The sequence below is a fragment of the Pyxicephalus adspersus genome, chromosome 12 (assembly GCF_032062135.1).
Source record: "Pyxicephalus adspersus chromosome 12, UCB_Pads_2.0, whole genome shotgun sequence".
Classification (NCBI taxonomy): Eukaryota; Metazoa; Chordata; class Amphibia; order Anura; family Pyxicephalidae; genus Pyxicephalus; species Pyxicephalus adspersus.
In genome coordinates this window covers 25880142-25893492 of record NC_092869.1, presented here as the reverse complement: position 1 = coordinate 25893492, position 13351 = coordinate 25880142, and the positions used below count along the sequence as shown (strand labels likewise).

General features: G+C 39.2%; 1 protein-coding gene across 2 annotated transcripts in view; it reads left to right on the top strand.

Moving 5' to 3' along the window:
* The window catches only part of MIDEAS (mitotic deacetylase associated SANT domain protein), a 66882-nt gene extending 54427 nt beyond the window's left edge, over nucleotides 1-12455 (top strand). For both annotated transcript variants that reach the window (XM_072428058.1, XM_072428059.1), the window contains exons 10-13: nucleotides 640-792; nucleotides 5557-5754; nucleotides 6108-6286; nucleotides 6767-12455. In XM_072428058.1, coding sequence (XP_072284159.1) covers nucleotides 640-792; nucleotides 5557-5754; nucleotides 6108-6286; nucleotides 6767-7004 — 768 coding nt within the window. In that variant the 3' untranslated portion in view covers nucleotides 7005-12455. The remainder of the gene's footprint in view (nucleotides 1-639; nucleotides 793-5556; nucleotides 5755-6107; nucleotides 6287-6766) is intronic.
* The last annotated feature ends 896 nt before the right edge of the window (nucleotides 12456-13351 follow it).

Genomic DNA, 13351 nt, shown 5'->3' with positions numbered 1-13351 from the left:
TCACTGTTCAGTCACAGGAAGGGGAGGATATCTGGAAGTGAAATGGCAGTAGAGGTATGGGTCTCTATCCATTCCCCCCCCCCCCCCCCCCCCCCCAAACTGTGGGTATTTCAAACACTGTATCTCTCTCAGTTCAGAGGAACTGCACACAGAAGGTTGCACAATGCCATCTGCAGGCTTGAAAAATTGGTTTGAAACAAAACTATTTATTGTGTTATCCCATGATCAGTAACCATGTTTACTTATTCTACGTTGTTAGTCTGCGACCTTTGGCTTCCAGTGATGGATGCCAATAGGTTTCTACAGGGATCTGTGCTTGTAAATGTTCATCTACAGAGAGCTAATTCCTAGTGGTTTAGAACTCCAGCCATGAGAAACTGAACCGTGTACTGGATGAAAAAGCTGGGTGGTTTGATGTATAGCTTTATTATCCCAATTTGTTCACAAAATCAGTGCTTTTAAAGAGAAATATTCAGGAAAGAAATGTAAGACCTTTCATTACTGAATTACAAGCACAAGTTCTGGGGCAGTCGTCATTATCTTGATACTGTCAGTTAATCAACCTAAAAAAGTAAATGTAGAATGTTGCATGGTATTGTACCCTTCAAGCTAATTGCATTGTTTTCTTGCCTGTTTCAGATTAAAACAAAAACAGTGTCTCAGTGTGTCGAATTTTATTACACCTACAAGAAGCAGGTGAAAATAGGACGCAATGGGATGTTAATATTTGGAGATGTAGAGGCTGCTACAGATGAGAAAAATCCCAGAGAAGACTCTGAGATCGATATTAAGGTATTCATGCATTAATAGTCTGTTGTTTATATCAACAAGCCCCAATGGAGAGCTATGAAAAAAAACTTTGACAGTGTTGAATATTTAAAGCTAAAGATATTTTGTTGAGAAGGACAGGTTAAGGTTTATATAAGTTCTTTGATGTCATACGTGACAAATAAATCCTGTTCTCTTTGTGTACCCATTGCAACTTAATGACCTTGCAGTTGTGCAGAACTGTGGCATATAGCAATGTTGGTCACCCAGCAATAAATGTTTTTTTCTTAATGTTTTGCTGCTGCTCAAAGGCAGCAACATACTAAGCTAAGTTTTGACATCTAAGAAATTGTAACTACAGATAACATATATTAGAGGAGTTAGAATCTGTAAAAATTACTTAATTTAGGATTCCAAAATTCTGCTTAAATAAAAAATAGAACCGTTTTTGTTACTGCGGTATTCCATTAAAATATTTCAATACAAGGTCATACAACATGATGACACTGTAAGTTATCAACAAAAAAGGAGGTTTAATAGTAGCTCTTTAAATTATGTATAGCTGCTTTTATAGCTTTAATCATAGTTTGATTGTATATTAGCATGTATCTATTTTTTACATTTACCTATACAGTGTAGTGATAATATTTCTCCAGACTGGTTGACTAACCACTTCCAGTCTAGTTCATGTGTTCTGTTCGCTCATTGATATGACCATGCCAAGTATACAACCAACCATGTGTATTGGTGGATTGGAGCAAGTTTCAAAGTAAAGGCCTACAGTGTCCAACAGCAAGTTTTAATTGTTACTTTTTATTATAACATTATTTGCATTATAGAGCCTTTATAAAGGCCACCAGTGCAGAGAACGTGATGTCCCAGAACTGAGCCCCCGCCCAGATATTTGATCCCAAAAAAGAATCAACTGAGACAAGTGTTTTGGTCCCTGGCCCAGTTGGAAGGGCTCCAAATGTTTGTGTGCCAGTCCTAACATTGCTTGTGTTCACGCAGAGGAAAAAGGTGTCTACCAGATTAGACCGTGTCTGAAGGGCAGGGGGAGCTCTGATTACACATCTGCTCCCACTGTTATTTTGCTTACGCCTGTGCCAAGCTGGCATTAATAGCTGGAGCTCCTGGAGTGGCTCAGCAGTTATTGGATGACAAGTGTTTGGGGGAGACATTCTAATATGCAGCTATCTTTAACAAGCATTTCCAGTTGGTGTGACCTACTACTGTAAAAAATGCATGTCTCAAAGTTTGTCTGGGTTGTACCAACTCAAACATGGATTAGCTACTTTTTAATTATTAAAACATTGTTTCTCTGGGATGCAAATAAAACAAAATCAGAAGAAAAAGCACAGGTTGAAGTAGCCTGTGGAAATATGTGCCTATAATCTTGCATTCAGGTGCATTCAAGATCAGGTTAAGGTACGGAATGACATTTTGACCTCCTCCTGACCTGCAATGGGTTCCTTTTTAGCTGCATTACCCTGCCTTGGCCCTTCAACACAAGTCGTCCACTTACCTAAAGTTTCACTTACTGGGGTAGTTTAGTAAAATTTAATTGACCACTATAAGTTTACACATTTTGATCCTTGTACAACATACAATGTAAGCTGAAGTATGTTGGTAAAATAAATTTTATATAATTGTTATAATGTGGCATACAGAGCCTTAGAGTATAGTAATCCATGGCAGCCCAGCAGCAGAATACAGTGTGGAAAAGATATAATATTGGTTCTTATGGCAAACCCTTCTGGCTGAATATTTCTTTAGATCAATCACTGCCTTATGTCCCTAACTCCCACCCTCTCTCTGGCACTGGATAAAGTTGTCCCTGCCACCTTCTGCTACCCCCGTCCCTGGCACAACAATCACACCAAACAGCATTGTTCGTGTAGCTGAGTGCAAGTGGAGAAAATCTGGCCTCAGTGCTGACTTCATGGACTACAAAGCCAAGCTAAAATAATTCACCACTGAGCTCACTGTCACCAAGCAAAATGATTTCTCCACTATCATTTTCTCTAAAGCTTCCCACCCACACAGCCTCTTCTCAACAATTGATTCCCTCCTAAACCCCACACCTGCTCCCCCCACAACAACCTTCTCTGCCCAAGACATTGCCACCTACTTTATAGATAAAATTGACAAAATCAGATATGATGTCTCTGCTCACTGGGCCACTCCACCCATATCCACCACTTCCACCAGTGTGTCATCACTGGCCTACCTTTCTACTGGTATCTACCCGCCGCTTTCAAACATGCAATAATTCTCCTTATCCTGAAGAAACCCTCACTAGACCCCTCCATACCTTCTAGCTATCGTCCTATCTCCCTTCTCCCATATGATTCCAAACTTTTTGAGCACCTTGTCTACAAAAGACTGACCTCTTCAGAGCCAAGTCTCAAGGCAACTTTTCCCTGCACCTTCTCCTTGATCTTTCTTTGATCAGTGCTTTTGACACTGGTACATTGGTATCAGTGACACTGCTTTCTTGGTTTGCTTCCTATCTGTCTGACCGCTCCTCTCAAGTTTCCACTCTCCTCCCTGTTGGTGTTCCCCAAGGGTCTTGGGCCGGTTCTCTTTTCTCTGTATACCTCCTCTCGTGGTAGTCTCATATTCTCCTTTGGCTTACAGTACCATCTGTATGCTGATGACACTCAAATCTATCTGTCCCCCCCTGACCTGTCTCCTTCGGTCCTGGATAAGGTCTCATGCTGCCTGTCAGCCATCACATCATGGATGGCTGACAGATTTCTGAAACTCAACCTGGATAAAACAGAACTCATCATAATCCCCCCCTCAAATTCCAAATCTCCCCCTGACATATATCTAACTGTTAACAATACAGGTATTCGTCCCTCCCATCAGGCACGTTGTCTTGGCATCCTTTTTGATTCTGCCCTCTCGTTTACCCCTCACATTCATTTCCAAGTCCTGTCACTTTCACCTACGCAACATCTCCAAAATCCACCCCTACCTGTCCCCAGAGACCACCAAACTCCTTGTACATGCTTTATCATCTCTCGTCTGGACTACTGTAACCTCCTCCTCTCTGGTATTCCACTAACTTGACTCTCTCCTCTACAATCTAATATGAATTCTGCAGCCAGACTCATCCATCCTTCCCACCGCTCCTTTTGTGCTGTATCTCTTTGTAGTTCTCTTTATTGGCTTCCATTTCACCTTAGAATCAAATTCAAGCTCCTGTGCTTTGCCTTGAAATCCATACACAGTTTTTGTCCCACGTACCTTTCTGACCTGGTAAAAAAAATACTCCCCAGCTGCTCTCTTTGCTTCTCCGATGACCTACTGCTGACTTCCTCACTCATAACCTCATCACACGCACGGCTCCAAGACTTTTCTACAGCTGCCCCAACTCTCTGGAATGGTCTTTCTCGTCTTTTTTGGCTTGCTCTTAATTTCTGCTCATTTGAAATATAATTTTTATTTTTCTGCTCATTTAAAATTATTATTATTATCACAGCCCCACATTATAGATTCTCTTTTATAAGTGAGGAATAATTTGTTTACTTAAACGTAAACTTAAACTTACGTAAATGATATATCCAGAATATTTTATTATAACTTTACATAGATATTAGATGGCTATATTGCTTCCACTTTTGGAAAATCTTGGAAAATTGTTACAAAAAAAATATATGTATGGGAGCTGTTTTACCTGTGCATGATTTGTATTTCTGTTCATTCAGTCTTCAGATTTTACACAGCTCTGTCTCACTGCCAGCATGTGCACATTCTCTTCTATGTAACCGGTAAAGACCGTGACGGCTGTAGACTGATAAGGTCACCCCACCGCTCTCCTATATTCATATTACATGTGAGAATATTGGTATGCAGCACATCTGATTTGCCGCCAATCCTGTTCTCCTCTCTGGCAATGTCACTGTACAAAAGATTGCAAGAGGCTGATATCAAGTCATATTAAATCATAATGGCTTTGTCCATGCTAAAGATAGGTGACTAAATTCCATGTTCATCTTTCCTGCACATTTTAAATCTAGTTCCTGGCACACTGCCTTTGCTGACTTAAGTATTTCTAGCCATACACCCTCTGTAAACAACGTCCCAGTAGTATCAGGAAGCAGGTCAGCCCCTGTCTGGACCAACTGCATGTCTCCTAACATTAACTGATGCAATGGGTCTCATTTGTTGAAGCTCTCCAAGGCTAGGGAGGATACACCTTAATCAGTGAACCTGGGTGATCGAGCAAACCTAGAATGAATTCCATGGTCATTTTGTTATTTTTTAGCAAATGTTTTTAATCCTGGAGCAAGTTTTTTAATGAACCTAGGTGTTCACTGATGAAAGTGTATCCTCTCCAGTCTTGGAGAGCATTAATACATCAGGCCCAATGAGTGCATGTTGGAAGTTATAGATTGAAACAGTTTTACATTTAGTAGTTGCAGTCTGTATTCCTATATAATTCTGCATTTTAGCCTTTCATGGTTGGTAGTTTTAGCTAAGCTGTCTGCTATGGGACTATGACATCTCATACTTGACTTTAGATGCAACAATTGCCTGCAGAATCTTGAAAATAAATTGTAAAGAACTCTTCCTCTCCTTCCTTTCTACTCTTCCTCACTGTATAGAGGTGTAATCTTGAAAATAATTTAGTTTCTGATACAAATCAATGCTTTGTAACCTGTGAATTCCATGTTTTATAGGTAAAATTAATTCATGTTACCCCATGGCTTTAAAGAACATTAAACTGGCTAGCTTTATGTTTCCACATAGATGATTTTTTTTTCTTTTTCATCACAGAGTTCCCAGCGACTATCAACAGCTATTCCTTCACAAAGAGATTCTTCTGAACCGGGGAGCAAACAGGACCCCAATATGGAAAAAGGGACCGAGGAGGAAGTGCAAGTGAAGCAAGAAGAGGATGAAGAGGAGGAGGAAGAGAGGAGGAAACCTCCCCCTCCAGTGAAAGTCACACAAACGTTACAAGCCAGTGAAATAGTAAGAGATCTAAAATCCCTTATATTGACCATGCTACATCAAAAGAAAATGAAAAGCTGTTCAATTGCATGGCGAACTAGGAAAGTACTTAATGGCAAGACTACATAATAAAAGACACATATTCATTAACAATAATATTGAAGTTAGTATAGGTGCCTGAATTTGACCTGTTCTGTGTGTGATCAAACTTACAGCATAGTCTAGGTGAATAAGGGGGAGAATTGGTGAAATGTTAGGTTAGGACACAAGACACATCTCTTTGACCTTATGATAGCTAGTCATTGTTTCTAATGTGTATATATAACAGTGTGTTATTCAGTTAGTCCTAAATGTATATTTTGTTTTCTTTTCAGGCACATGACACCTTGATTCTGAAAAGCCAGGACCATGATACATCTATTGCAGAAAAAACCTCCAGGCCAAGGGGCCGTAGTCCACGGGTACAATTTTCCCCAGACAACACAAAGAAACCAGCGAGTCAAAACAAGCCTCCTGCACAAGAGGGCACTTTCCCATGTAAAAAGTGTGGCAGGTTGGTGAATTAATAAATATTAAATGTTTTTGTGCTTCATTATATGGGCAACAATGAATTGTTTAATATTACAAAGACTGACCAATTCAAAAGTCAGTTGACTCATGGTTTAGGAGACACAGTGTGACAGATCTCGGTGTGCTTGGGAACATTTGTGACCTTTGCTTAGTTCACTTATTTCTCTAAAGTTTAAAGAAGTGTGAAAAAATCATAGTTTTAAATAGCTGACACCATAGGGAGCTTCCCTTCAAAGTCATGTGAATACATGGTACCAGGGAGCCTGAGGCGCATGTGTACAACCTCATTGACAAGTTAGTGTTCGTTAGGAGAGCAGCCAGCCACCAGGGCCAAGTTTGAGACGGAATATTAGCTCTGTTCAAAGCCTGTGTAGTGTCTGATTGAGCACCAAATCAATAAAAACTGATACTTTACTTCCATTTATTCCAATAAAATTGTTAACTTATTCTCTTCTTCATCCAGGGTCTTCTTCAAAGTAAAAAGCAGAAGTGCACACATGAAGAGCCATGCAGAGCAAGAGAAAAAAGCTGCGGCACAGAGGCAAAATGAAGCCGCTGCCGCGGCTGCGGCTGCAGCTGCCCAAGCCGCATTGCATGCCAGGTCTCGCCGAATGGAAAGCAGTGACAGCGGGAGCAGCGATGACAGTAGTTGTGGGAGCAGCAGCGACAGTGGCGACAGTTCAGACGATGGAGACATGTAAATGGAACTCCAAACCAGAACAGTGAGGCTGGACCCTCGCTCTATTCCCTACACAACCCTGCATCTTTTTTTTGTTTGTTTTTTTTTCTTCTTCACACTGTCTACAGTTTCTGTAAGGATCAAATTCATGAACGTGTAAAGTGGGACTCCGTGAACTTTTTATCTTAAATTAACTATTTATTGGGAAAGCAGTATATAATTTACCCTGTGTTTCAGAGATGAAAGAAATATTTTTTATTTTACACATGTGCCTGTAAAGACGAATTGCTTAAAGATTTAAAGAAAAACGTCTACAATTTTTTTTTAATTATTCCTTCACTGTAAAAGGAAGGTTTTTGCTGAGAAAAAAACATTTCTTTTGTGGACCTTGAGGTTTTTTTTGTTTTTTAATATATATATGTTGCCTCTTAAGGTGAAATACATCAATTAATATTCTGTTGTACTATTCACTGTATTCTGATAATGGATTTTGCACATGAGTGTGATACTACATATTCTTACAGGGGTCATCTGTGTAACACAAACCTTTCCTGGATCAAGGCCTTGTTTTGTATATTATTAGCGGCCATCTCTATTTGAGATGTCACATAGGCTAAATTACCTCAGGCTGCAGTGTGGCAGCAACATGTTAAGAATATGTTGGTACAGCACACTCAATGTGTTCCTAATGAACATGCCAGGATACTTTTGTTTCACTTCCAATCCATAGCAAAAAGTTGCACTGGAATGGAGGAAGAGCAAATCAATGAAGCCCACTTGAGTATTTCAGTGCATTTCAGATGTTAAAAAAAACCCACACACATTTGAAGAGCATCTGAAGCAGCAAAGTCTGGCACTTACTGTGCTGATAAGGGTTAAATTTGATCCAGGAATTTTGTATTCATTTGAACTGCACTTCTGTTTTTGCTAACCCATATTTACTTTGCATCCTAGAGGTCAGCAATGACTGGAGTAGTAAAGATTGGCCTTTTTATTCTAATTTATAAGAAGTGTCCATTTTTGTAGTTCAGCTCATGTAGCCTATCGGTATGTCAGAAACCAATGACCCCCATGACACTGTGCCTACTTTTTTTTATTCATGAGGTTCTTGTTTCTGCTATATTGATACTGTTGCTTTTTCTAAAGAATTCTGGCTCCAGAATGACTGCCGCCACTATAGAGATTGGTCAGCTTTTACCAACCCCATTCTGTTTGCAGGAATGGCAGACTTTCTTTTACCTGGCCCTATCCCGATTTCTAATGCTTCCTTTGCACAGGAAGTGTCTCAGTGATGTAACCGTAGAAGTAAACTGCATTTCCAATTCTGCCAAGTGTCTGCTTCTAGGTTATCCAAATATACCTACAAACCGGAGTTGTGCACTTATTATCACTGAAATAACCTTGCATTTAACAATCTTCGCACAGACTTGCATACAAGTCACAATGTCATAGTTTTTTAATATATATTTACAAAATTGTCTACAGTTGGGAAAAACAATGCAAATTATATGCATATACACTATATGTAAATACATCTACTTTATGTTTTGTATAAAAAAACAGAATAATAATCTTTATATGCTTAAGAGACAATCCGTGTATGTTTATAGTTCTGGAGAGAGTGGCCGAGCCGTGTGTCCTAATGTTTGACTGCCTTGGTTTTTTTTTTTTAATTATTTTTACTATAAAATGCATGAATTGTACAATTAATATGTGATAATGACAGCTGATACAACATTGTATTATAAGTAAAAGAAGTAATGGAATGTATTACATCTTCAGAGCCAGGATAACCTTAATTTGTTTTGGTGGATGTATGTAATGTAACAAAGGGCACTGCCCCATAACGCAGCTTCAGTGTACTTATAGAAAAAAAAACTAAAATGTTTTCTGCAAAAAACTGTTTAAGGGCTAATGACGACGTATTTACCACGCATTCAGAACAGAGCATAGCAAAATTATACATTAAGCACAAATGTCAATGAGCTCAGGTCACACAGGGTGAATCCTTAGCATTGTGGAACTCCTCCTGTGGTAGCCCAAGTGCTAATAAACATTTCCAATAGGGGAGCAACAAGAAAGCAAAAGAGCAATCCAGAATCATTACATTGTTGAGTTGTCACCAGCATCTAGAACAACCATATGGCATCATTTTTAGTAGCAGCTAAAGTATGCTAAAATCAAATGAATTGCAGTCAGTGGTAGGTCCATGCCTCTGAAAGTTACAGAGATTTGTAGCTTATTTGCTAAGTGACTAGCAAATGGCTATCTGCAGCATTAGAAACTACCTACAGAATCACCAGTTTCTGTATCTACTTATGTTATCCAAGTCAGCTGCTCATGACCATGGTACACCAGAGATTAGATGCTTCATATGCCTTCTAAAATCACCCTAGAAAACGGCTTTGTAGTTGCTGAAAAAATACTACTGTGACATGGACCTTAGGGGTGCCTTCATGTACAATCAACACATGCAGGGATTTTATTTGTCTTGCTCCTTAATTATGTCATAACCAGGAAGCAAAAAGAAAAAAAACAACTTCCATTACACAATGAATTATTTCCCCTTCAGCTTTGTTTAAAGAAATGGCACCAGGCAGTTTTATGTCCCAGCTGGAGCTTCGAGCCAGCGCAGCTACTTATATTAGTGCTGGACCCTGCAGGTGACCTCCTGCCCTTAAATTAGTTCTGTTTGTTGGCTTGGGTAAAAGCAATTTGCAGCACTGAATTAGAACATTTGCTGTGTCAGGAAACATTTGACCTCAGAGCCTATTGCCCATCTCTTGGTGATTATCATACACGGGCGTAGAGGCAAATTTTTAGGGTGTCAAATCTGAAATTACATATATGTAGGTCGTTTTAGGAGCTGTTCATTTGTTGAATAGGTTTTGGGTCTTCATTTACACTGGAGTATTTATTTAAAAAGCAACTCGGTTGCTAAAACGGATCCCCAAAATATTGTGCCTTCTAGAGAAAAAAAAACTCTTCTGTTGCCTGTACTATTAATCGCGTCTGCATTAAAGAGGAACTGTCTGCTAAATAATATTCAGAAAATGACAATTCCAAGGATGTCTCGTGTTGGTCTGCACTCTGTGGTTTCTCCTACTGACAACAGGAGACAATAGTGATGAAGGAGGGACCACTAAATGTGATGAGGAATACACTGACCCTCCCAGATGTGTCAGCTGAAGACTCTTCTGTAAGCAATTCCTTCTAACTGCACAAGTGATTGATGGTGTGGGCAGTTGGAAAGGTGGACATCTAAAATTTTCTTTGCAGGTTTAGTTAGTTGTTTTATTGGGATTTCTTTGTAACTGTAAAAGGCCTTTAATGTGCAACCCAAATTAGAGTGGAACTCTTGAGAAATATTTAAAAACAATTGAAATGTGAATTGTGTGTAACGTAAAGATTACTAGTTCCATTTAGCTAGCTCTCTTGTTTCTTCTGCATTCTATTTGCAATGGACACCATGTCTGCTCATTGGTCCATGAATCATGATATCATTAAACAACAGAATGGGAAGTTTGTGACTCCCATGTCTATGAGAAAAACATGTGCATGCTGTTCAGGTATTTGGCTGTACAATCACATATTCCATACTTATGAGATCATCTTATATCCATGTCTGTCCACACAAATTGGCATCATAATTATGTATGGAGGTTTTATGTTTTGCCTCTTATATGAATGGATGGCCTAACTAATATTTGGAAATGAAAAGTGTTAATTTTATGATGTATGCTACTGAAATAGATATTCTTTATTGACATTTTCAGTTTACCACTATTGTTTAAGATACTGCTAGTTTGTATCCTTCAAAGCTTATGATTGTGACATGCCTACCTTCATCCTCTCCCACCTGGCAATACATTTGGTATTATCTTTCTGCATCTAAATTACCCAGCCATGTGTCTTAAGTTAGTATGACTATTATTGGCCTTTTAATGGCTTCAGCAGCTGGGTGCAATCTTCTTTATTTTGAAATTGATAATTCAGTCATGGCCTCCTACTACATTCCATTCCTAAACAACCATCAATTTACCTGCAGACAAATATATGAAAACCCCTTTCAGTTCCCTTTTGTGTACCATGGAAAAGTCAGGCTTGTAGAGTAACTACCTGTAATCTGATAAGAGGAAATACAGAGCCTTCACTTTATTATAGTGAAAATTTGCCTAATTTAGTTTAGTTCAGGGGCATTTGCACAAAATGTTACCGGTACCAGCTATTTGTATTAGCAAGTTTGTTTTCCAGTATGTATTTGGGTCTGATACAGCACACAAATATTGTATAAACCTCAACCAAAGGCTAGCTCTGGATCAATTGCTTTTAACTAACTATATCCTTATCCCAAACTCATAAACCCCCAAGAGTCCCCTCACTCTGTCTACCCGCTGCATGTGGATTGCTTAGAGAACACTCTCCCGCTCCTACAGCTTTGTTTTTTCATTGGCCAAACCAGGGAGTTGTCTCTTGGTCTCAGTTCTAATGTAAGATAGACCTAACTCTTAAAGGCTGATCACAGATATATTCCGTATTCCCTGTGCCATTTATTTTTTATCAATACAAAGCTGTGATACATTAACCAAAACTTTAAAACTGCCAATACAAGAAACAAGTGGATGGTTTTTCACCAAAATTGATCATCACTAGTTTGGTGATAGTTACTTGTGGTCCACAGGGTAGGCAGGAGTCAAAGGAATCAAGAAAAAAGTTTACAAATTGTATGATATAGTAAATCACTTTTCTGTGACTGTATTTGTTTTGTGGGAGTTGTTCCTAAGGAATGTTGCAGTGACCCCACCAACCTAAGCAGCTGTTATCCTCACCAGTATTCTTGCAACAAAAGTATCAGGGAACTATTGAAAAAATATTGCTGACCATTTCTGGCACAAATATTTTATGGAGCGACCCCTTTATCCTCCAATGTAACAATTTCCTTCTTTCATTACCAATCCAGATCTGAAAGTTTAAATCTTATCTTTTGGAAATGTCCATGCCTATTGTTTAATAATTGTATTGTTTGCTTTGCTAGGATGTTTATGGCTATAACAAATCTGTTATTGATGAAATCATTTTCCTGTCTGTTGCACACAGGGAGTCCTGGCTTTCTATTTTAATTTTTGTGCAGCATTTGCAATGTGAAAATGGTTACAGGAAACATTCCAGAATGGCCATAAAGTGTTTGAACTTTCAGAATATCTTTTTTGCAGTTGTTCCAAACTGCTCAAATCTGTTGCATGGCTTTAGAAATTCTTTGCTGTCAGCCTAAGAACAAAAAAAGAATGTCAGACAGTTGCCTCCAGAGTTTTCCCCTCCCCTCCTTCCCCAAAAGAAGTTGTGAAATCTATTTTGTTTGTGTGTTTGCATTGAAGAATGTCAGATTACAAGCCTGTATACTGTGTGCTATTGAACACAATGTATTTTTTTATTTTTATGGCTATTATAAAGATTCTGCTAATTATCACTAGAACTGAGTTTTTTTTATTCTTGTATACACTGCAGCATACAAATCTGTTCTAGGTCTGGGTAACTATGACAACATTATCACGGATACGCTCTTCCCATACCCTTCACCAATTTAGTTGTCCTGACTTAAGCCGCATGCACACGTGCAATTATAGTCGGTGGAAAGGATCTTTCACGATCCTTTCCAACGACTAAGCACTGCACGATGCATGAACGAGTGTTGTACATACAGCACCGTTCTGCTGTATGCAGAGGGGAGGGGGAGAACGATGGAGTGGGACCCTGCTTTGCACTCTCCCGCTTCCCTTTCATTAGGATCGTTCATTGTCCATCGTCCGTGGATCGGCCAGGCTGGTCCTTCAGACGATGGACGACGGGTGCTGTACACACGCCAGATTCTCGCTGATATCAGCCCTGAGCCGATTATCGGATTAGAAGCATTGGAAACGTGTATGTAGCTTTAGATAATAATCGGCATGCCTACACCATGTGTTACTATCCCTCTTCCCCCATGACTTTTTTTTACATTTTATTAAATTACAACCTGTAAATGAAATTATTTAATTAGCCTTGATTTACAGAAAATTACCCTACTTATAAAGTAGGTTTTGGCTATTGCGCTCCATGGGGATGGTGCTGTTGCAGGAACAGTTTATAAGAATGGTTGCAGTTTGTGGTAGCTGTGTCCAGCCCATTGCAAGTACAGAGATATATGGGGGCTTATAGGACTTTGTGCACATGGATTGGAAGGGAATTCAACAGTTAAAACAATTAGGTAAAAACATCATATGCATGTATGTTGTGTTTTAGGGCTTCTAATTGATCAACTGGATGAGATGTCAAGCACACAGCTGGCAATTGGATGTGCTCAGGTCTTCTAGGCGTTGCTTATCTTTCTAA